Source organism: Bacidia gigantensis (genome assembly GCF_019456465.1).
Source record: "Bacidia gigantensis strain McMullin 20006 chromosome Unknown contig_246, whole genome shotgun sequence".
Taxonomy (NCBI): domain Eukaryota; kingdom Fungi; phylum Ascomycota; class Lecanoromycetes; order Lecanorales; family Ramalinaceae; genus Bacidia; species Bacidia gigantensis.
Genome location: NW_025408602.1, coordinates 48,094 through 70,006, shown reverse-complemented (window position 1 = coordinate 70,006; position 21,913 = coordinate 48,094). Strand labels below are relative to the sequence as shown.

Sequence of the window (21,913 nt, the reverse complement as noted above, 5' to 3'; positions counted from 1 at the left end):
CCTACATTGGACAACTATTTGCAATGCTTTGTTTGGTGTTCATCTAACATTTGGCGTCTGAATCTGCGCTCAAGTTCCCCGTGACCCGGCATGGCTCTACTTATCCGGCAAGTACTAGTGCTCGTTCAGAAAAACCTCCTTATTGCAGCAGTCAGACGTCCGATCTCGACCCTGCTGAGGGCACTAATTTTCCCTCTCGCCCTTGTCTTGCTGGTCACTTATGCACAGTATTTCTTCAATCCACCACAACAATTCGGCATAGGTACAGCCACTCCCATCCTCTCCTTCTCAGAGGCGCTTTCTCGGTCCAGTCCGTCAAGAAACACCATTGCCATCATCGTCGATGCGTACGCAAGCGATGACATGCTAAAGGTCGTCAAATCACTGTCTGACGAAGTACAACGTGCTCCTGGCAAGCAGTTATTTCAAGCCTCTGACGAGACACTTTTGTCGGACAAGTGCGAGGCTTCTGTACGCGGCACATCCAAATGCTACGGCGCTGTTGTTTTCCACTCCAGCCCAAATTTCCCCCAATCAGGGGGAAATTGGAATTACACGCTAAGGGCAGACTCCTCGTTAGGCAAGACCTTTGATGTCACACGGCAGAAGAACGATGCTCAGATTTACCTTATGCCGTTTCAACAAGCGATTGATCATGCTATTACTACACAGGTACGTATAAAGTGTGACGGACCTGCATAAGATGGCTGCTGACTCTAAAATCTTGACGTGAAGACACCAGAATACCATGGAAGAGACCTTTCCACCGTCACTCAGTATCCCTTCACCACAGTCTCGGAGGAGCAACGAGAGAGTGACACCCGCCAGAGCTACCTACAATCTGGCATTAGCTACTTTGGCGTCGTCTACTTCCTGGGTATGGTTGGCGTAGTCTATCAACTTACAGGCCTTATTGCCTACGAGCGGGAATCCGGCCTTGCGCAATTGGTTGAAGCAATGATGCCAAATACCCAGCGGTGGCTACCTCAGGTCCTACGCCTGTTCACCTACCATTTCAGCTTCTCCATCCTCTACTTCCCAAGCTGGCTGGCTATTGGTATCATCCTTGCTGCGAAGGTCTTCACATTCACGGACCCGGCAATTACGATCGTGTATCATATTCTCGCAGGTCTCGCATTATGCTCATTTTCCATCTTTGGCGCGGTCTTCTTTAAGAGAGCTCAATTAAGCGGTATCTGCGTGGTGGTGGTCGTGGTGGTCCTTGCGATCATTCCACAGGTGCTATCGGACCCTAAGCAGACGCCAGCAACAGTCTTTGCTCTTAGTCTGTTCTTTCCGTCGTCCAATTACACATACTTCTTGGTATTCATCCTGAGATGGGAGTACAAGAATCTGGGAGCAAAGCTAGATGCTTCGGCCCCAGACAGCCCGTGGAAGCTTCATGGATCTAATTTTTGGATATTTCTGGTCCTTCAAATAATAGTGTATCCTCTCGCTGCTGTGGGTATCGAGCGCGCTATTTTCGCTACGTCAAGCAACAGACGTATCTTGCATAAAGGTCACCGGGGGCTCGACGCTACTGTACAATTAAGGGATTTCAGTAAGACTTACAAACCCAGTCTATTCGCTCGACTATTCACGAGTGAGAGGAAGCAAGTGGATGCTGTTCGGAATCTGGACCTCTCCGCTCGTCAAGGGCAGATTCTCATGCTACTTGGCCCGAATGGTTCCGGCAAATCGACTACCCTAGACGCAATTGCGGGTCTCAGCAAAGTGAGCAACGGCCAGATCGAGGTAGATGGATCTGGTGGTTTGGGTGTCACGCCACAGAAGAATATCCTCTGGTAAGTTGAAGTTATACGCTAAGGCAAAATGATCGAGGACTAATTGATTAGGGATGACTTGACTGTTAGAGAACACGTAAAAATTTTTCACAATCTAAAAGCCACAGATTCTCGCGGTACAGAAGCCGATGTACGAGCAATGTTAAACGATTGCGATATTGATAGCAAGGCTGCCGCCAAGTCGAAGACCTTATCTGGCGGCCAGAAGCGCAAGGTACAACTCGCTATGATGTTTGCAGGTGGAAGCGCAGTCTGCTGTGTTGATGAAGTCTCCTCGGGACTAGATCCATTGTCTCGTAGGAAGATCTGGGACATCCTTCTTGCCCAACGATCATCAAGGACTATTATCATGACTACGCATTTCCTCGACGAAGCGGACTTCCTGTCGGACCACATAGCTATCCTCTCGAAAGGTACACTGAAAGCTGAGGGATCTAGTGCGGAGCTTAAGCAACGTTACGGGAACGGCTACGTTATTGAGACCGTTCAACCCCTGCAACAAGGTCGAGGAAATCTCGCATCTGACAGACAGAAGAAAAGTCACGCGACTCAAACCCTTCATGCTAGAGACGCTGCAGAAGCCGCAAACCTCGTCGACAATCTAAGCAGTCATGGACACCACGACTGCAAAATATCTGGTCCAACCCTCGAAGATGTATTTTTGCGATTAGCAGGCTCATCACTAGTCACTCTAACATCGTCGGATCCAAATGCAAAAGGATCTCACCAACGCGATTCCGGTCATCAGAAATCACAAGAAGTAATCGTCAACGTAGATGAACTCCAAGACATCAATCTACACAACGGCAGCCATGTTCACGCAAGCAAGCAAATGTGGCTGCTTTTTATCAAACGTCTACTAGTCTTTCGAAGGAAGTGGGGTCCTCATTTGAGTGCTCTGATTGTGGCTCTCATCGGTGCCGGCGTGTCGCCCCTGCTACTACACTACTTTAACCCTATGAACTGTGCCGTAAGCGAAAAGACAAAGGAGTATGCCCCTCCCTCTGCAGGATACTTATCGTCTTTCGCTACGCTATATGAACCCAATGCAGTTGGAGGCCCGCCATCTCCTGGATATAGCCAATCACTGTCCCGCATTAACGATCTTTATCCTTCGGTCTATACTAGAAGAGGTCAACCTGACCCAACGATTTTCCAGAATCTCTACAATGTTAGCAGTCTTCAGGATTTTAACGCACGCGTCGCCGAGCAAAGACAGAACTTAGATGGCGGCGGCTTCTGGCTTGGGGATGCTACGTCTGCTCCAGTCATTGCGTGGAACGCTTACTCGGCATCGTTGTTCAAATCAGTCGTAACGCAGAACGTCATGAATAATCTTCTGAGCAACATTGGCATCGTCACGACATACTCTGATTTCGTCTTGCCACTTGAGCCCGACACTTACGCATTCAGCGCCTTGCTATTCTCGATCTACTTCTGTCTCGTCTTTGCCATCTACCCAGCATTCTACGCTTTGTACCCAACAGTCGAGCGGCTCCGCCAAGCACGCGCTCTACAGTATTCCAATGGCGTGAAGTCAAAGCCCATGTGGCTAGCCTATTTCGCTTTCGACTCCCTTCACGTGATCGTCATCAGCGTAATATCTACCGCGCTACTTTCACTTGGCACGAAGCACTGGATTCACCTCGGCTATATCTTCGTCGTTCTCGTGCTCTACGGTTTCGCTTCTACAATTCTAGGATATCTAATATCGATGTTCGCCAAGTCACAGCTGGCTGCCTGGGCGCTTTGTGCCAGTGGTCAAGTGGTTATGTGCCTGGCTTACTTTGGCGCTTATCTAGGTGTTCAGACTAGGACTGGCATTGCAGACTTGAGTACGACGCTGGGAAAGGTTCAAAACTCTATCGGCTTTATCTCGCCTGTCGCTAATCTCCAGCGAGCGGTGTTTGTCGCCTTGAATCAGTTCTTGATTGATTGTGGCAAACTAGATTCTCCTGGAGCGTTTGAGCTCTACGGCGGACCCATATTCTACCTGATCTTGCAGTGTTTGATTCTTTTCGCTATCCTTTTTCTCTGGGACTCAGGGTTCTCGCCGCGTATGCTCTTCAAACGTTACAGCAAGCAGCGTCATGCTGAAGATGCGGTTGCAGGTAGCGTGTCACAGTCGATGGAGCTTCGTACTCTAGGGGAGAAAATGACAGGTCTTCGCGTGACAAACCTGTCCAAATCGTTTGGCCGTAATGTTGCCGTCGATGATGTGTCTTTTGATATCAAGCAGTCTGAAGTATTCGCGCTGCTAGGTCCTAACGGCGCTGGAAAATGTAAGTCGCTTGCTCGTTGCTGTCTATCACTTACTGATAATGACAGCAACCGCCATCTCCCTCATCAGAGGCGACATCCGCCCCTCCAGCTCTCTCAGCGCCGTTCATGTCGACAACATCTCCCTTTTCACCCACCGCGACAAAACCCGAGCCCATCTAGGCGTCTGCCCCCAATTCGACGCCACCGACGTTCTCAGCGTCTACGAACACATCAAATTCTACGCCCAAATCCGCGGCGTCTCCTCCCCAACCCACAACGCCAACGAACTCATCCGCGTCTTCGGCCTCGAGCCCTACCGCCACCAACTCGCCTACAAACTCTCCGGCGGCACAAAGCGCAAATTATCCCTCGCGATAGCCATGGCCGGCAACCCCTCCGTCCTCCTCCTCGACGAGCCCTCCAGTGGCCTTGACGCAGCTAGCAAACGCGCCATGTGGAAGACTCTAGCGGCCGTCTCCGCGGGTCGGAGTATTCTGCTCACGACGCACAGCATGGAAGAAGCAGACGCGCTGGCTGATCGCGCGGGTATCATGTCCGGCCGCATTCTCGCGATGGACACGTGCGATGCGCTGAGGAGGCGATGGGGTGATGTTTACCATGTCCATCTGGTGACGAACAGCGCACCGTACACGGGTGTGGAGGAGATGAAAAAATTGAAGATGTGGGTGCGCACGCACTTTGAGGGCGCCAGACTGGATGAGAAGACGTATTGTGGGCAATTACGGTTTTCGGTGCCCGCGCGTAGGGGTATCGGTGGTTTGGAGGGAGGTGAGAATGAGGGTGGTGGCGTGGCGAATTTGTTTAGGACTCTTGAGAGTAATAAGGCGGCGTTGGGGGTGAAGTTTTACTCGGTGGGCGAGACGTCGCTGGATCAGGTTTTTGTTAATGTGGTGAGGGAGCATGGGGGGATGGAGGAGGGTGACGTGGGTCATGAAGGCAAGAAGAAGTGGCTTAGGTGGTGGTAGAGGGGTTGAAAGACTTTCCTAATTTATACGATGGATCCCAGAAATGATATTGCAAGAGAGCTCCAGCATTCAAGAGAGATTTGGAAACAGCACTATTCACCCCATGAAATGCCTGATTCTTGATCAACAATCCGACTCATTAATTGCTTTTCTCTAAATAAGACACCAGTCATGGAAAGCCCTTCGTCCACATCCAGGAAGGTACTGCATTACAGCGCATTACTGGTAGAGATGTGGCACGCTTTTGAGATTCTTTCCACCGACGTCAAGTATAACTTACTCCGATCAGGAAACTTACACCGCCGTCATATACCAAACCATTTCTCGCAACTGAGTACATTCAATAATTCTGAAGACAATGGCCAGGAAGTAGAAGAAGAAAGTACAACCAATGAGAAGCCGAATTGCAGCGGAGAGGGCTCTTGCCAACCCGAACGGCATGATAAGTCAATATCGACCGTTTTCAATAAATGTTGGTGTTTCGTTCTGTCTCAACCTCGAGCGCGACAGACCTCAGATTCGAACGCTCGACTGGCTGGGTCTCGGTGTGCGACGCGGCTCACCATCCATCAAACGTGGGGGCCGACGCGTCCTTTGTTTGTTCCTGTCATCAAAGAGAGTAGATGCTGTCTATATAAATAAACCCATCGCTTTCCTCTACTACCGTTGTTCAATCTCATCCGCTCAAAAACGAAATACTGTCTACAGCAAAACCCACCTCTATACAACATAACCCCAGTCTTCCACACCCGTGTCTTCGCCCGAACAGGAGTTCACCACTACAAGGTTCCAGTCATGAAATACCTCACAACATTCATCTCTCTCCTCCTCCTCGCTGTCCCTCTCGCCTTGACCACCCCCGCCCCCGCCCCCGCCCCCGCCCCATCCCCCGCCCCATCCCCTCCAACCCTGCCTGCAAATACCACCGACTGCGCCGACGCAGACATCTACACCTGCACCGCTGAGAATAACTCTGAAATCTCGTGCAGAAATTTCGAGGACGGCCATACTATCAGCGTGGATAAATTCGCGATAGCGGGCGCGTTGAATGTGCATTATATTAATGGCCAGCCTGAGGAGACGCTGTGCTGTCCGGGAGGAGCGGGAGGAGAAGGGGGGGGGGGTGGGGTGTTTTGTTTGAGCTTGATGGGAGAGACGAAGGAAGAGGGGGTGGAAGGGGCTGGTGGGGGAGGAGAGGGGAGGGGATAGGGGGGAATGGTGGTGGGAGGGGGGAAACCTGTTAATAATGCACTCGGCCGCATCCCGTGAGTCCCACCAGCCCTTCGATATCGTTTATGGAACGCGGCGGACGCGTCTCCTAGGGAGAAAGTCAAATGGCGTTGTAACATCAATGCAGCAACGACGGATCGGAGGGAATGGAAAATGGGCATGTTGTTTGTGTTTCAGCGATTGACGAGATTGGCCACGGAGTCTTTACGCCGTTGAATCTCAGATGGAAGCACGTGGGCAATACATCCGTCGACTCGGGAACATGGCCGACGGCGAGAAAGCATCTTAGAAATGGAGGGTTTGTTGAGTTGAGCGAGTGACACTAGCAACTCGTTTGGCAGGGTTTGATATCAGAACGAAACGATCAAGCGCAGGGGGGAAAAGTAAATACAATCAATTGAAATTGCCAGATCTCGAAGCCGACGCCTCGCTATCCTTCCAGCAGCCCATGTTCTGGAATCTCGCATGTATAAGTAAACCATAGTACCCTCACCCAGAGCTAAGAAATGAAAACGCCCCCCTCCCTTACCCGCCCCCTTCATGCCAACCTATCCCCCCACACAATACTAGTCACATTCCCCAACCCCTCAACCGCCGCCACCCACTCAGTCCCCAGTCTCCCCGTCTTCAAATCCCGCTCATAAACCGCCACACGCCCACTCGTCTGCAAGCCGACAGCAACATACTGATCCGACCTATCCAGCGCAAAATTCCGCGGAAACGTGCCCCCCGCGGGACTCAAGCCCGCGAACTTCACCCCGCCCGTAGCGTCGTTGAGATCGAACGTCGCCAACGAATCTGACGGTATGCGCGTCGTGTTCTTCTTGTCCGGATCCGGGTTGGCGATGTTGAAGACGCTGGCGTTGCGGTTGCTGACGTACAAGCTCTTGCAATCGTTCGTGATGGCGATTTCGGCGGCTGCGTTGCCGGTGAATGTCGTATCGTTGGCCTTGGAGCCCGTGGTCGTGGTGTTGACTATGGGCGCGAACGTCATGCCCCCATAGGAGGGCAGGTAGCTGATCTTGAACCCTGTCAAAGTGTTCGCGATCTCGCTGACTAGGTAGTAGAATGTGCTGTTCACGCCCTCGGCGTGGAAGATGCCGTGACGGGGCCCTGAACCGGGCGTTACGGGTATGGAGGGCCGTGAGGAAATCTCGAGTGTAAGGGGGTTGATGTAGAAGATTCGGAGAAGGTCCGCGCCTAGGTCCGGCACGACGAAGTATTTGTTTGTCGGGTCTAAGCGCACTTGGTGTGGTCGCGCGCGGATTTGCTGCGGTGCAGGGCCCGGGTGTGAGAGGGTGAAGTTGAAGGTCTGGCCAGGGGTGATTTTCGCGGTGGTGGGGTCGATGTGCCACGTCGAGAGGGCGTCGGCGTAGTGCGCGACGGCCATTAGTTGGCTGCCGTTCGTGCCGGTGAAGATGGCGGCGTTGACGGGTGCGATGAGGGTCTTGAGCCCCTTTTCGACTTGTTTGAGCGCGCCTTGGGCGTCGATTTTGAAGGAGTTGAGGGAGCCGTTGGCGGAGACTATGCCCTCGTCGATGCAGAATAGGTTGCGGTTTTTGCTGTCGATGCGCAGCCAGGAGGCGTTCGCTGCGCAGCCGGGCGTGCTGTCGATGAGGGAGAGTTTGTGGGTGCCATTGCTGCCGTGGGCGAGGTCGAGGGTTGTGATGTTGCCGGTGTACGACGAGACGTAGAGCTTGGTCGCGGATGCCGTAGCTGCCAGCGCTAGGCTAGCCAGTGCTGAGATGAGCATGATGGCTAGTGAGGTGATGAAGAAGTAAAGTTTGAGCGTCAAGGAAAGTAAGAATTTTGAGATGATAGAGTTGGGCGCGAGGGTTTAATGAGAAATGTAGTGCAGGAGTGGGGAAGAGAATAGCAAACAGAAAGGCTGAAGAAAGCTCGTCTTTGTCATCGTTGTCGTACAGCACAAAGAAACGTGAATGAATAAAGGGGATGGGCAGGGGGAACAATGAAACAGTGTGATGGGGCTGACACTCGCTGGCCACCACTCGACCTTCTTCACCACACAAGGCTGCGACGAGGACCTTTGTGCACGTTTTCACCCAGGATTTAGTTGCCTCTTCAAGCTCAGGTGGCCGTTCACCGATGGCAAGTGAATCAACAGGTCGTTGAGGCCACAGGCCTTGGTCTCCTGCTAGTGGCCCCTGACACACCGCCCTACACCAAGTGAAGATGAGTATTGCATCACAATAGAATCCCACTATGGAGTCTGAGGAAGCTCGATGCGACGATCGACCTCGGTGCCTTGCAACAAGTCTTGATGTGAATTCACATTGCGCTTTCGCGCGTGCAAAGCTCCAAGAGGCTGTTGCGAGGCGCTGAGCATTTCAGCTTCATGTAGGTTGGAGATATGGTGTGAGTCAAATGTTCAGCTTGCATATAGGAGAAGAGGGACTGGGTGGATGACAGGCGAAGTCAAGAATTATCGTGACCCAATGGACGCGTTGGCGCTAGTGGTCTTGGCGTGTCTTTTTCGCGTTTTGTCGCGTAGGAATCTTACCCTCGTCATTTTCCCTGCAGGAAACATGAAGAGCATGAACAAGTGTAGAGGATCAGCATAGAGGTTGTCAAGATCTGGCGTCATTATGAAAACCCATTTCTGTCGCTGGCCGTGGTTTGCTCTGTACCGAATGCCTCCAAATTGTCAGGGGCGATCGATCAATTCGAAGTGTCGAGTGCGTGATCTTCGCAGGTCGGGTGTGGAAAGTGAGATGACAGGCCCGAGTGAGGAAGAAGTCAACGTTATCCGCCGTGATACGTCAAAGTGCGAACAGACTCTTCGCATTGATTGACCCGAGGAATTTTGAAGTCCACAGCAGCATCCTGAGAGGCAGAATCCAACGGCCGCTGGACCCGACACTATTCCGTCCAGAAATTTGCTTCGTTCTCTGAAAGATACGCCTTTTATTAGAAATCTGCTGGGTTCTCTAACCCTAGCCCTGAATTCAACTGGAAATAGTGAAACTTGTGAAGCACAGCATCAACAACTGCGCAGCCGAAACCCTCGGGCGTTGTCAGGGGATACTTGGTCCAGGAAGACTTGGAGGGGTATAGTAAGGCAACAAGATAAGAGGTAAAAGAATGGTCGTTGGACTGAGCCTGGAAGGGGGTGGAGGGGGTGTTGGTTGCGAAAGTGCGGGATAGATTGCATCCGAGATCCAACATGGTGTGAATTTACCATTGAAAATCAGATGTAAGCAGAGCCTGAACAAGTCATCTGGAAAGGGGTTGACTGTGTGACCTGGACATGTCACCACTTGGAGTCAGGCGAGTTGGCCCAAGAACAGGATTGAACATGTGGGAGTTCCATCTGCCGTCACACAGATTCTGCTGTACGCATGCTATATTGCTATTTCCCAAGGAGTTCGTGAACGTGGAACGAATCTCGAGGCGAGCCTTCGTGGAACCATGTGTCATTCGCAAAGCCCTGCTGCATTGGACCTTTCAGACCTCTACCGTGGGTCACCGTCATTCGAAACGGGGCACATTGTGATCTGCGCTTGGTGCGGATCAACATTTTGTTGCTTACATTCATCTTCAACCTTTCATCTTCATCCAACGCATCACAACCGAATTCGATGGAAATCGCTGCATGACGGAGATTTAGAGTACCGGAAGACTGCAAGAAGCGGAGCAGCTTCGTTCTTAATCTCCGTAAGATGAAGCGCAACGCGTGCCGTCCTCGCTTCAACCCGCCTCAGTCCGCTTTAATGATGGAATACTTGAATACTTGAATCAGTAGTCTGCCTTCGACTGATTGACTCAGCCTTGCTAAGCTTCATATGCGCGCCAGTCTCCGCATTTTCATGTCACGTTGTGGTCTGCAGTGTCGATCGCAGGGTCGCATCTGCCTTTATGCTTACTGAAAAGGTTCTTCCGTGTCTTGGAATAGCGTCGTCAAGATCGCATCATGGGGTCTTCACGAGATAGATCAATCCAGACGATCTGGGGAGCAGCCTTCTACGGTCGAATCTTCGCAGATGAAGAGCGGTTTGCCCTCCACCTAACACCAACCGCACAAACCAGCCAACGCTGCTTCTGACACTGATGTTCCCGTCCCGTTCACCTTTGTGTCAAGTTTAGGCTCTGAAACCGGCAGTGCATGGTCCGGGCGCCGACAATTTCAATGTTGATTTATCGTAAGTGATAATAAGGAGTATGCGGAAGACAACTGGGTTGTTCTCTCTCCTACAGTCTTTCATTGAAGTGCATCTACATTACTACTTACAGTCGCTTACTATTGCCTTGTAACGCCTTTCGTTATCCAAGTCGCGCATCACTCTTTTGCCGGCGAGCGCTGGTCGCATAGTCATATATACCACTGTACATAAATTGCGTTGTGATAAATCATCCTTCTTTATTGCCTCGTGCAAGATAGGGCATCAGATCATGAGGGGTTTTAATTTCGTCATATCAATACTCGCGGCTTCAGGCGCTATTGCGTGAGTACTATCCCTTTGTCTCGAGCGACATCCACTGATCACCGCAGGTTGCCTTGTGATGTATGCTCTGATCTAGGTACTGGAGATGCCGGTGAGGTACCTGTGGATATCACAGTCGGGGACGACGCGAGTGGATCTGGGGTAGACAACAGTGGAGCAGCAAAATACAGCAATCAATCGACAGGAGGTGGAGCAAGTGCCATTTGGCAAGTTGGCGCGAAGGGCACTGTGAAAGGCGTCAACTTGGGCGGGTGGCTTCTCCTGGAGTCGTGAGTCAGCTTGAATATCACCTGGATCACTAATCTAAATTGTGCAGATGGATCACTCCATCGCTCTTCCCAAGTGGGGACTACGTCGACGAGTATACCTTCTGCCAGAAGAATCCCAATGCTCAGAGTCAGTTGGAAGATCATTGGGAGAAGTTCATCACGGAAAGTGATTTCAAGCAAATCAGTGATGCTGGGTTCAATCAGGTCCGCATTGGTGTTGGTTGTAAGTATTTCAATGCTTCCAGTCGGCTGCATCTTACAGCAATCAGATTGGTCCTTTCAGAAGCTTGAAGGCGACCCATACATCACTGGCGCTGCAGAGTACCTAAAGAAGGCTGTTCAATGGGCAGCGAAGTACAGCCTAAAAGTCATCATCGACCTGCACGGCGCCCCCGGCTCCCAAAACGGGTTTGACAACTCTGGACAGTTCGCGCAAATGGGCAACTGGACCAAGGATGGAAACATTGACCACACATTGAAGGTCCTCAAGATTATTTCATCAAAATACGGCAACAACCCTGCAGTGTCAGCCATCGGACTCCTCAACGAACCCTTCCCAGAGAAGCTCGGATACAAGGAGTACACAACCACGAAGGTCGTCAACTACCACAACTGCGGCGCCAAAGTCGTCCGAAAAGCAAGCAGCCCCAACACCGCAGTGACGATCAGCGACGCTTTCGTCAACGCCTTCAAATGGAATGACGAATACGTCCAGACTGGCCCTGGTGCCAACATCATCGATCACCACGACTACCAAGTCTTCGACGTCAACCTGCTCGTCCTCAACCTAACCGTGCGTGCTCCTCCTTACCACCACCTCACCCCACAAGCTAGCTAACACCCCTTCAGGCCCATCTCGCCCAAGTAACCCTCGACATCGACGCCGCCGTCACAAACTCCACCCACCCCACCATCATTGGCGAATGGAGCGGCGCGCTGACCGACTGCGCCAAATACCTCAACGGCCGCAACGAGGGCGCGCGGTACGAAGATAAATTCAGCGCCGGGCCCGGCATCAACATGACCTGTTCCGAGGGCGAGAATGATTTTGAGAAGTTCAAGGCCGATCAGGGGTTGAGGGGTAATGTGAGTCAGTTCCTGGCGGAGCAGGCGAAGGTGTTCGCGCAGAAGAGTAATGGCTGGTTCTTTTGGACGTGGAGGACCGAGAGCGCGCCCGCGTGGGACGCGAGGTTTTTGATTGGGGAGGGGGTTTTTCGGAAGTTGAAATAGGGTGAGGAGGGGCTGTTGGGGAGGGTAAGGGGTTTAGGTAGGGGAGAGGGAGGCACGAGAACTGCATGAATACTACCTTTATGATAGGGTGATTTGTCTTCTCAATGCTCCTCGAGATCATTTAATCCCCTCTTATGAGACTTAGCATTGTCAAACGGAGCATCTCTCTTCACCATCAAGCCTAGCGGTCTCATCCAGCTCAGCATCTTTCTCCAGCGCAACAATCCCATCGCTCCCATCGGCCTTAATAGATGCGGCATCCTTATCAAGTGCAGCATTATCCTTTACGCCTAGCAGCTTCCCGGTCCCTATTACACGCCGTTACTCGTCTCGACCTTGCACCTCAACAAGAATATCGTCGCTGTCTATAAGATGTAGTCGACACAGAAAATCAAATCGCCGATCTCGCTGACTTAGATACCCCTGACGGCTGTGATTTTGCATACCGACTTCGACAGCATTGATGGCAGTCTCGACGCCATATGTTGTCGACATCATTTCCAACAGTGTTGTTCAATCTGTAATTAATAATGGTATGGACATTCCTACGCGCACGAATAAGAGTGCCTTGATGCAAGAGCGGGAAATGCGAGAGCCTACCAGCGAGAGCGAGCGCGGATATAGCGACTTCGCCTCCTATCAAACACATTCAGACTGCGACATTGCAACTGAAACAGACATCGGTGGGCGGCGAAGGCTTCTTTGCGCTTTTCATGATGCGTGCATTTGTAATGGTCTTGATACTCTTCTCGACAACAATTTTACAGGATGTGATAACACCTACAGGCACACGTATCAAAGAGAACGACAAAGAACTATCACATGCCTCACATCTATGAAAATATTTTCAATCCTTCTTTGGGCGACCGCAATCAGCGCTCTCCCCCAACGCCTGCAAGGACTCCAAGATTCCAAGAACACCACCTTTGCTACTAATAATCAGACAACCAGCAACGGCGTCTTTGAGCAGAAGGTAGCAACAGGAGTCCAGTATCTCCGCACCCACGGCGTCCCACGAAATTACGGGTTGGCAGCAGTAATCGCCGTCCCCTCCACGACCTCGTCACGCTCCTCCGCAGCATTCGACCACATCGCCATCATGGCCCTGGACACCAAACATACTACGGTCTATTCCACAGACAACTACCACTCTGGCCGTTTCGATGTTGTGGACAAAAAACCTGCGGAGTATTACACGCGGGCTGAGACATTCGAGTGGGCGGAATTGAGCTTGGATTTTCAGGGGGCGATTGATAAGGCTTTCTTGGAAGGGTGGACCTATGAGTGGGATGAGGTTATGGTTCTAGTGCCGGAATTCCCTGGGACCGAGGAACTATGGGGGGAGGTCAGTTATATGATGAGTGAGGCGAAGTCGGGGAGAAGGGTGCTGGTGGGGAGTAGAACGGAGAAGGTCATTCCGTTTCGATTGCAGGACAGTGCTCTTCCTCGTAACATTACTATTGATTAAACAGAATGCTCTAGATGACATGGAGACAAAGATTTTTGAAGGTAATCCCTCGCAATCACCCTCGATCGTATAATTCAGAGGACGCAAGATTTATGAGCAGCTCATAAACAATGAGCATTCATCGGCCCAAGCAATCCCGAGATCCTCCCCCGCGTCTCTCCTGCCCTCACACAATATCTCATCCAGACTCACTCTCTTCCCAATTTTCGTGCCGTCGCTCTCCGTCATACTAATAGTACGCCAAAGTCACTATTTCCCCCATAGACCCTTCTACTCCCGTTCCATGATGTCCGCCGCCGCTATCAGTCGAAAATCTATGCAACACCCCCACTACCCTCTTGCTCCATCGGCATGGGATTGAATTCGGTTGGCGCCAAGGTTGGAAGGAAGGCCGCGTCTCGGTGGCTACAACAATGGCGATGCCACAGCGAAAGAGGGGATTGTTTGACTTGAAGGCTTCTGGCCAATTCAATGCTCCAAGGATACTAAGGGCTTCAGAAGGGTGGGAATTAGGCCGGGGTGTTCTGCTGAGAGGATGCGGCCGAAGGAGGGTAGGGTCTCTTTCCAATGTTGGTCGGGGAACACTGGGAGGTTGACCACTTCTGGGCTTACTTCTGACAACAATGGAGATCTGAATGTGTCGAGGGACGAGTCATGTGGATCGTTTCCGACGGTTTCGAACGATGTAGCAACAAAACATCGAGCTTGGTTGGAAGAAAGGGGAGCTGCGCGTTCGATTTTCATCCGGGCTACACCAGGCAGATAGCGGGCCTATTTGAGCTTGCGCTATTATTCGAAGCGAGAGGGCGGTCAGCTACATTCGAAATCACGACTGGAGGATCATTTCAGCATGGAACGAGTGTTTGCACAACCCTGCCAGCATATCTCCCATTAAGATGAATTGAATGGGGATGCACTACAGGCTGAGCGTGGCGCTTGTATGCATAGATACGATAAGTCACCCCTGTCTGAAAAGAGAGGAAGACGCTCCTCACTGAATCGGCCCAGCTTTCTGATAGATATGGTGAACAGTGTGTGTACCGAAGAGTAAAGAATCTGGTCGCTATCTATTACCCCGCTCGGTGGCGATAGAAAACAATGTTACCAATTTGCCACCTCAACACTTTCCAATTTTTATAGTGCTCCTCATTCGCTCTCTCTTCGAAACGCGCGTATTTTGATACTCTGGTGTCATGCCAAGGCGTCGTACAAACTGGGCGTATGACACCGAACAGCTCACGTCTGCCTCACGTCTGACTCACTAGGCTTTCGAACCATTTGCCTCTCCCCCATTCCATCATCATTTTTACCAACCCCAAGATGGCGTTATCATCAATCTCAGCCAAAATGACTAGCTCCTTGAGTCTAGACGCCCCGTCCAAGGACCTTGCCACGCACGATCGTAAAGCAATCTATGTTGATGAAGACACCGGTGATGACTCCACAAAGACTACAGGCACCATACAAGATCCCTTTCGAACCCTTCTGGCCGCACATATCAGTTTCCCTCCGCAGTCGGGTATCAATACACCAATCTACTACACTCGCGCCAAGAACCCTGAGGACGGCGATGGAACGTGGAAGGAGGCTTCCAAGTCGGCGTTGAAGAAGACTGCCACACGGTTCGGTGAATGGCTGAAGACGACAGAGCGACAAAATATCGAAGAAATCAAACGAAAAGCCGCCATTACGGAAGCAAGGAAAGTCATTATTGAGCAGGACGCTAGTCTTCCAGCTGCTGTGAAGCTCAAAATCTCGGAACTCCAGCCTGAAGGACTGATACTGGGCAACGATACCGTCACAGGAACGCGAGTCAAAGTGGTTGGGAGAATCGCAAATATTCGAGCTTCGAAGACCCGTACATTCGTGTACTTGACAGACACGCGTGGCGAGCTGTTGTGCCTATTCTCTGGCTCCGTCAATGTTGTTGCGCCTATCCTGCTTCAAAAACAAGCTTCGCTCGAAATATATGGTGAAATGAAAGAGGTTCCAGCAGAGAACAAGGCGCCAGGAGATCGTGAGCTTCATGTCGACTACTACAAGATCATTGGCGAAGCGCCAGGGGGACTGGAGGCCTTTACGAGCATTGTTCCCAACAGTGCAGATCAAGCAGCCCTGCCTGACTTCCGACATCTTGTTCTGAGGCGTACGGAGGAGTCAAGGGTGATGAAAGTGCGCGCATCAGCGCTGTCTGCGTTTCGACAATACTACAAAGAGCACGACATGCGTGAGGCTTCTGCGCCTTCATTCGTCCAGACTCAAGTTGAAGGAGGCGGATCTCTCTTCTCCCTTCCATATTACGGTGGCAAAGCATACTTGACGCAAACCTCTCAGCTATACCTTGAGACGCAACTGCCGGTGCTAGGCGACTGCTATGCTATCCAGTCATCGTTTCGCGCCGAGAACTCCCACACTCGCCGCCATCTATCGGAATACACGCACATTGAGGGTGAATTGGATTTCATCACATTTGGAGATCTGCTTCAACACATCGAGGATTTCCTCTGTGGTGTCATCAACATACTCCTCGCGGATCCAGAAAGTGCTAGCTACATCCTCAGTCTGAACCCTGGCTTCAAGACTCCGAGCCGACCATTCAGGCGCATGCGATATGACGAAGCAATCGAGTGGCTAGTGGAACACAAGATCACCACCGATGAGGACAAGCCTTATGCTTTCGGTATAGACATTTCGGAATCTGCAGAGAGAGCAATGACGGACCAGATCGGTGTCCCTGTTATGCTCACGCATTTCCCCGTCCATCTGAAGGCGTTCTACATGAAAAAAGACCCGACAGACCCTCAAGTCACCGAGAGTGTGGATGTGCTGGTCCCCGGTGTAGGCGAAGTTGTTGGATCTGGAATGCGAATGGATGACTACGGAGAGTTACTTGCGGTCATGGAAGAGAACAAGTGGGATTTGGCATCATACGCATTCTATGCGGACCAGAGAAAGTGAGTTTGAAGCAACTCATGTTGAATGTCGTCCATGACTGAGATAATGTGCTTCTAGGTATGGATCTTCACCTCATGGAGGCTATGGCATGGGTCTCGAGAGGTTTCTTGCGTGGATCCTGAAGCGACACACTGTTCGCGAATGCGTTCCCTTTCCGCGTTACCCAGGCAAATGGTCAGTGTTATAGAGAACGAATTTCTTCGTCATCTACTAACATATGTGTAGCACGCCTTAAGAGCAAGAGCATAGACCATTAAGAGGTTCAAATGAAAGAGCATCCGATTCCGGCGGCTTCATCATATTCCAATAACTCTAGACCGCCGGAAGCAAGTGAAGATATCTGAGATGTCAATGCCTTTTGTGAGGCAAAGCTTGGAAGGAATGATAGAGAGTCATGCGTGTTTAGTTTACGATACCCTTGTCTATGATATGTCCGACAGTAAGAAACAGAGTTTCTTGACGACAAAGGCACTCGCCTTTTCTTCTATCTGCCATTCCTCCTACACAGCTCCGGCTGGTATCCAATAGTTCTCTTCCGTAGGCTCCACATCCACCTCCTTTGGCTTTCCCATCTTCTCATCCGTCTCGACTCGACTCTCAAACAAGCCTTTATTCTGCATCTGGGTGAAGTTCATTTTGAGTCGATGTTTCAGATGGTCCATAGGACCATCGACGTACTCTGCTTTAACCGCAACATGATTCCAAGTCTCTATCTTCGATTTGACCTCCTTAGGTAATGTCAAGTGCATATGGGATCTATACCATCGAGGAAAGTAAATGAATGCCAGCATGACTCTCGGATCTTGCGTATAGTTGGGCATACCAGCATGCCATAGGCGTAGATCTCGCATACAGACCGACCCCTTGGGTACTGTGGGCTGGATTGGAGGAGAAATCTCAGCACGTTGATTGAGGAGGTGCTTCGGAATCCAGCCTCGCTCATGGCCAATGTGATCTTTCTTGCCGTAACCTTCGTGGGTGCCGAGCCATACCTCCGTGGCGCCGTTGTGAGCAGAAGCGTCAGAAAGGAAGATGTAGATCTCGATGGAGAAGGGGAATGGAAGGTGGTCGTGGTAGGCGTCGGAGTGGACGGCTTGTCGTCCAATACCACCCGGCAAGGCGATGTTGCTGCTGATGAATGATAGTTCGGGACGTGGACCAAGAATGTTCTCGATTATTGCGATTGCGTGGCGATTAGCCCATATATCTTCGTGAACGAAATCTTGGGACAGGGGTGGGGTCTGAGAAATGTTCTTATGCTTGACACCATGGTTGTATTGTACTCGTGGCCAAGCTAATGAAATTGCCGTTTCTTCAACCATCCTCTGATTAAGCTGGTCGAGAAGATCGTGCGGAATTGCATTCTCAATAACGACAAATCCGTTCTTCTGGAATTGTTCAACACCTAGTTGAACATTTTCAAGACTTGTCGAACCAGAGCTTCTCTCCTCCTGGGATATTTTCACGCTGGTCCATTGCGACTTCGGGCTTTCGCTTGGAAACTTGACGATACCCGCCATGACCGATCGCTTGTTCGTAATTGGAATTCAGCTGATGGGTGTCTAATAGATGAGGTAAACAGTACTTACTTCAAGGAAGGAGGAAGCTATTTGGTCCAATGGCTAGCTTTTACCCCGCATGGTGGCGATGGTTATAATATCATCGGCTTGCCACACCAAAAGTGTCAAATGTGTGAAGTCGCCGCTGGAACCTTAAATCACGCGTCTAAGTCGCGTGGCAGAGTGTTGACACAGCCGTACACTGATAGCACGTGGACAACTTTACTGGAAGGGCGGTAAGGGGTCATTGTTCAACCCGCAAATGCCTTTGGCAGAGATCAACCGTCAAAGAGTTTGATCTGTTAAACTGCTAATAATTAGCGAAAGTACCAGTAATACCCTGAACAAGTCGTTGGAAAGTCGGCCTCAATCTCAAAACACACTCAATTATCTCTGTTATCAGACCAATTGTTGCCGAAAACGACTATTTCCTCTGCGCAGACTGGTAGTGGTACATCAAACGATTGATAACGCTGCCGTCTCACGCCCAGATGTCTTTCGCAAAAGCCTCCAACTTTTACTCCGTAGCCCTACATGCTGGTACCATGGAGAATTGGACAGCAAATGCGGCCGTTCAGGCTGCGACAGAAGCTCTCCTTGAGAGAATCGCTGAGCAAGCTGGATTTAAGCTCTCAACTGGCGGGAATGCTATCGACGTAGTTCAGTTCATCGTTAAATGCCTCGAGGATCATGAAGGCTTTAATGCGGGCAAAGGAAGTGCTGTAAACGAGGTTGGAGGCCACGAACTGGAAGCTGCGATCGTGGGGGGACACAAAGGTTCCTACGGAGCAGTAGCCTGTTCAAAGACGGTCAAGAACCCAATCGAGGCTGCACGTCTTTTGCTTGACTCCGATAAATTATGTATTTTAGTTGGCGAAGCTGCCGATACTTATGCACATCAAGCTGGCCTGGATATTGTGGATAACACTCACTTTACAACCACTAAACGGATGGATCATCTGGAAAACTGGAAAGCCGGCCACTCAGTCCAAGCTGAGAATCTAGGGACTGTTGGAGCAATCGCCCTTGACATTCATGGAAACCTAGCCGCAGCTGGATCCACCGGTGGTAAAACGGGCAAACCCCTGGGAAGAATTGGCGATACTGCAATCATAGGTGCTGGCTTGATAGTGAACAAGCACGTCGCAGTCGCATGGTATGTCAACCTTCACCCAGAAGGAACAGCGCTAATTCTTTTTTAATATTACAGTAGCGGGCACGGAGAAGCCATTCTGGAATCAAACGTGGCAGCTACTGTTTCCAGTCTCGTTGCATCAAAGGTACCCCTGGAAAGTGCCGTTGACACAGCTATACAGCAAGTCTCACAGCAGTCGGATGGTATGCCTTGCGCTATTCTTGCCATGGATCATCGAGGCAAGCTCTACAGTAGCTCAACAGGTCGAATATTCAGCACAGCGAGTTCGACGTCTCTGACCCCAGCTCGATCTTCCATGGCAGAGACAACAGTGCCTATCCTCGAGCAGCACGTTTTCTACGCAGATGGCGTTTTGCGTGCCGGTCTCACAAGATACCCTACTGTGCACGGTCAATGTGTTATTGAACTTCGGAATTGCAAAGAAATCAGTACTCTGGATCTACGTATTTTGCTTCATGTTTTTAAGATCATTGCGAAAATCGAGTTAGCCCTCCGTCACGCGATAGGATCTTCAAAGTGTGGAATAGTCTCACGTGGCGGGTCTACAATCAGCCTACTACCCTTCGAGATTCAAAAAGACGACTGCACACATGGGCAAAAGCAACACGATCGGGGACATACCCGGCGCGCAAGTATTGACGCCCGTTTGGGTCGAATCCATGCCAAAATCACGAGTACCTCACTATCACTTGCGAATGGTCATGTTCCCAAGAGCCCACAAAGTTCTGGGCTTCATGAGGACTATCATTCATGGTTGATATGGGAGAGTGACTCCTATGCGGCCTTTCTCTCCCCTGAAGGCAGCGTTCGCGGTGAATGCAACTTACGCCAAAAGGCACATGCTGACAAGCCTGAAAGCTCATTTGATGCCAAGAACATTTGGGGCTTTGTTCAAGCCATCCAGGCGGTGATTGAGCTTTTGCAGACATCTCTTGGCGTCACTCATTGTGGCATCAACATCGACCCACTCGCTGATAGTAATGGCAGTATAATCCTGATACTTCAACCGATATCTATGATGAAGGCTGTCCCAAGCCCTGCGCCTTTCCACAAAAGCTATCCAGGCTATGTCACAAGTCAATTGGGACCGCTTTCAAAGAACAAAAGGGAGATGCTGGAGCTTGTGGACACAATCAGAGCTTTTTTCAAGCCAACGACTGTGAAACCTCCAGGGTCATGGAAGGACCCGTTGGCCCATTCACTTCAAGCGCTCAATCACCCTTGGTATCAGGCCATGTTTGAACTCCAAGACACATTTTACCATGCCTGTATCACCTTCTTCAGGACAGAGATGGGCTTTGACTACGTCCTGTCGCCCTTGACATCGGATTGCATCAGCTCCCCTGTTGGCCTAGGCTCCGATTCTTCCCCAGTTCGGATTTCTCTGTTTGACCGTGACACGTACCTAGCTGACTCCATGCAATTCGCGCTGGAATATATGCTTAGGTTGAAAGAGGGGACGAAAGGAACTTACTACGTCAGCTCCTCCTTTCGAGGTGAAGATCCGGATTCGTCTCACTTGAATCAATTCTTTCATGTTGAGTGCGAGCTCGAAGGTGGCATGGACAAAGGAATGGAGGTCATGGAAAAGTTCGTCGTCTCAGTCGCTGGTACGCTTCTCGAAAAACATCGCAGCCTCATCACATCCATTGCTGGCGACACAAGCCACATCACTGATCTCCTTGACTTTGCTGCATCCCCGGGGGTGAGATTCCCCAGGATGACATTTGCAGAAGCTATGGAAATCTGCGGGGCCGATACCGAGGCTTGGGAATACGTTGTCCCCGAGGCGCCAGCGTTAGGTAAAAAGCTGACAAGGAAGGGCGAGAGGGCTATTATGAAGCAGCATGGCGGTGTCGTATGGCTGACGAATATGTCACATTTAAGTGTGCCGTTCTATCAGGCATACAGCGACAAGGAACACAAAAATGCACTATGTGGCGACCTTTTGATGGGTATTGGCGAAATGGGTGGCCTAGGGGAGAGGCATAAGACGGCAGACGACGTGAAAGCTGCTTTGACTCAGCATGGAGTGCCATTGGACACCTACAAGTGGTACATAGACCTCAGAGATTACAAGCCCATCCAGAGTGTCGGATGGGGGGTGGGAATGGAGCGGTTCATGCTGTGGTTGCTTAAACATGATGATGTGAGAGATATTGCAGTGATCCCACGCCTCAAGACGGGGGCATATCTACCATAGACTGAAGGGGCAGCAACCAAGGCTAATACATAAGTACTCGAAAGTACTTGACTGCATCATTTGATCCATCATATCGAGATGAGTCTGCCTCAGCCGACCCTTGCCTGTTCAGAGACTCAATGATGATTAACTACATTCAATCTTTCCTTCATATCATAATAAGATTTCATCTCGATCATAGAAGTGACAAAAGACGCCGACCGCTTTCTGAGGCTGTGCTGGCTGTGCAAAACCCGACCACAACCTATTTCATATATCGCGCAAGTCAGAAGCAATACCCCTCACAGCAATTGTACAACGGTCATCAGCAAGTATCTAATTTCGGGG

General features: G+C 50.7%; 7 protein-coding genes across 7 annotated transcripts; 5 read left to right on the top strand and 2 right to left on the bottom strand.

The window, feature by feature from the left end:
- Positions 1 to 90: 90 nt before the first annotated feature.
- KY384_005681 (uncharacterized protein) lies at positions 91 to 5,053 on the top strand (the record flags this gene model as incomplete). The annotated part of the gene is made up of 4 exons (XM_044814180.1): positions 91 to 672; positions 736 to 1,805; positions 1,857 to 4,087; positions 4,134 to 5,053. The coding sequence occupies 4 exons, from the start codon at positions 91 to 93 to the stop codon at positions 5,051 to 5,053; spliced, it is 4,803 nt and encodes a 1,600-aa protein (XP_044668330.1).
- Positions 5,054 to 6,821: 1,768 nt separating this feature from the next.
- KY384_005680 (uncharacterized protein) lies at positions 6,822 to 8,036 on the bottom strand (the record flags this gene model as incomplete). The annotated part of the gene is made up of 1 exon (XM_044814179.1): positions 6,822 to 8,036. One exon carries the CDS (start codon positions 8,034 to 8,036, stop codon positions 6,822 to 6,824), a length of 1,215 nt encoding a protein of 404 aa, XP_044668329.1.
- A 2,657-nt stretch (positions 8,037 to 10,693) lies between these two features.
- Positions 10,694 to 12,151, top strand: KY384_005679 (uncharacterized protein; the record flags this gene model as incomplete). Its single annotated transcript, XM_044814178.1, has 6 exons — positions 10,694 to 10,746; positions 10,794 to 11,015; positions 11,063 to 11,238; positions 11,285 to 11,808; positions 11,865 to 12,105; positions 12,126 to 12,151. 6 exons carry the CDS (start codon positions 10,694 to 10,696, stop codon positions 12,149 to 12,151), a joined length of 1,242 nt encoding a protein of 413 aa, XP_044668328.1.
- Positions 12,152 to 12,708: 557 nt separating this feature from the next.
- KY384_005678 (uncharacterized protein) lies at positions 12,709 to 13,713 on the top strand (the record flags this gene model as incomplete). The annotated part of the gene is made up of 1 exon (XM_044814177.1): positions 12,709 to 13,713. The coding sequence occupies one exon, from the start codon at positions 12,709 to 12,711 to the stop codon at positions 13,711 to 13,713; it is 1,005 nt and encodes a 334-aa protein (XP_044668327.1).
- A 1,347-nt stretch (positions 13,714 to 15,060) lies between these two features.
- Positions 15,061 to 16,855, top strand: KY384_005677 (uncharacterized protein; the record flags this gene model as incomplete). Its single annotated transcript, XM_044814176.1, has 2 exons — positions 15,061 to 16,667; positions 16,726 to 16,855. The coding sequence occupies 2 exons, from the start codon at positions 15,061 to 15,063 to the stop codon at positions 16,853 to 16,855; spliced, it is 1,737 nt and encodes a 578-aa protein (XP_044668326.1).
- Positions 16,856 to 17,168: 313 nt separating this feature from the next.
- KY384_005676 (uncharacterized protein) lies at positions 17,169 to 18,188 on the bottom strand (the record flags this gene model as incomplete). Its single annotated transcript, XM_044814175.1, has 1 exon — positions 17,169 to 18,188. The coding sequence occupies one exon, from the start codon at positions 18,186 to 18,188 to the stop codon at positions 17,169 to 17,171; it is 1,020 nt and encodes a 339-aa protein (XP_044668325.1).
- A 584-nt stretch (positions 18,189 to 18,772) lies between these two features.
- Positions 18,773 to 21,586, top strand: KY384_005675 (uncharacterized protein; the record flags this gene model as incomplete). The annotated part of the gene is made up of 2 exons (XM_044814174.1): positions 18,773 to 19,383; positions 19,438 to 21,586. 2 exons carry the CDS (start codon positions 18,773 to 18,775, stop codon positions 21,584 to 21,586), a joined length of 2,760 nt encoding a protein of 919 aa, XP_044668324.1.
- Between the last annotated feature and the right edge of the window lie 327 nt (positions 21,587 to 21,913).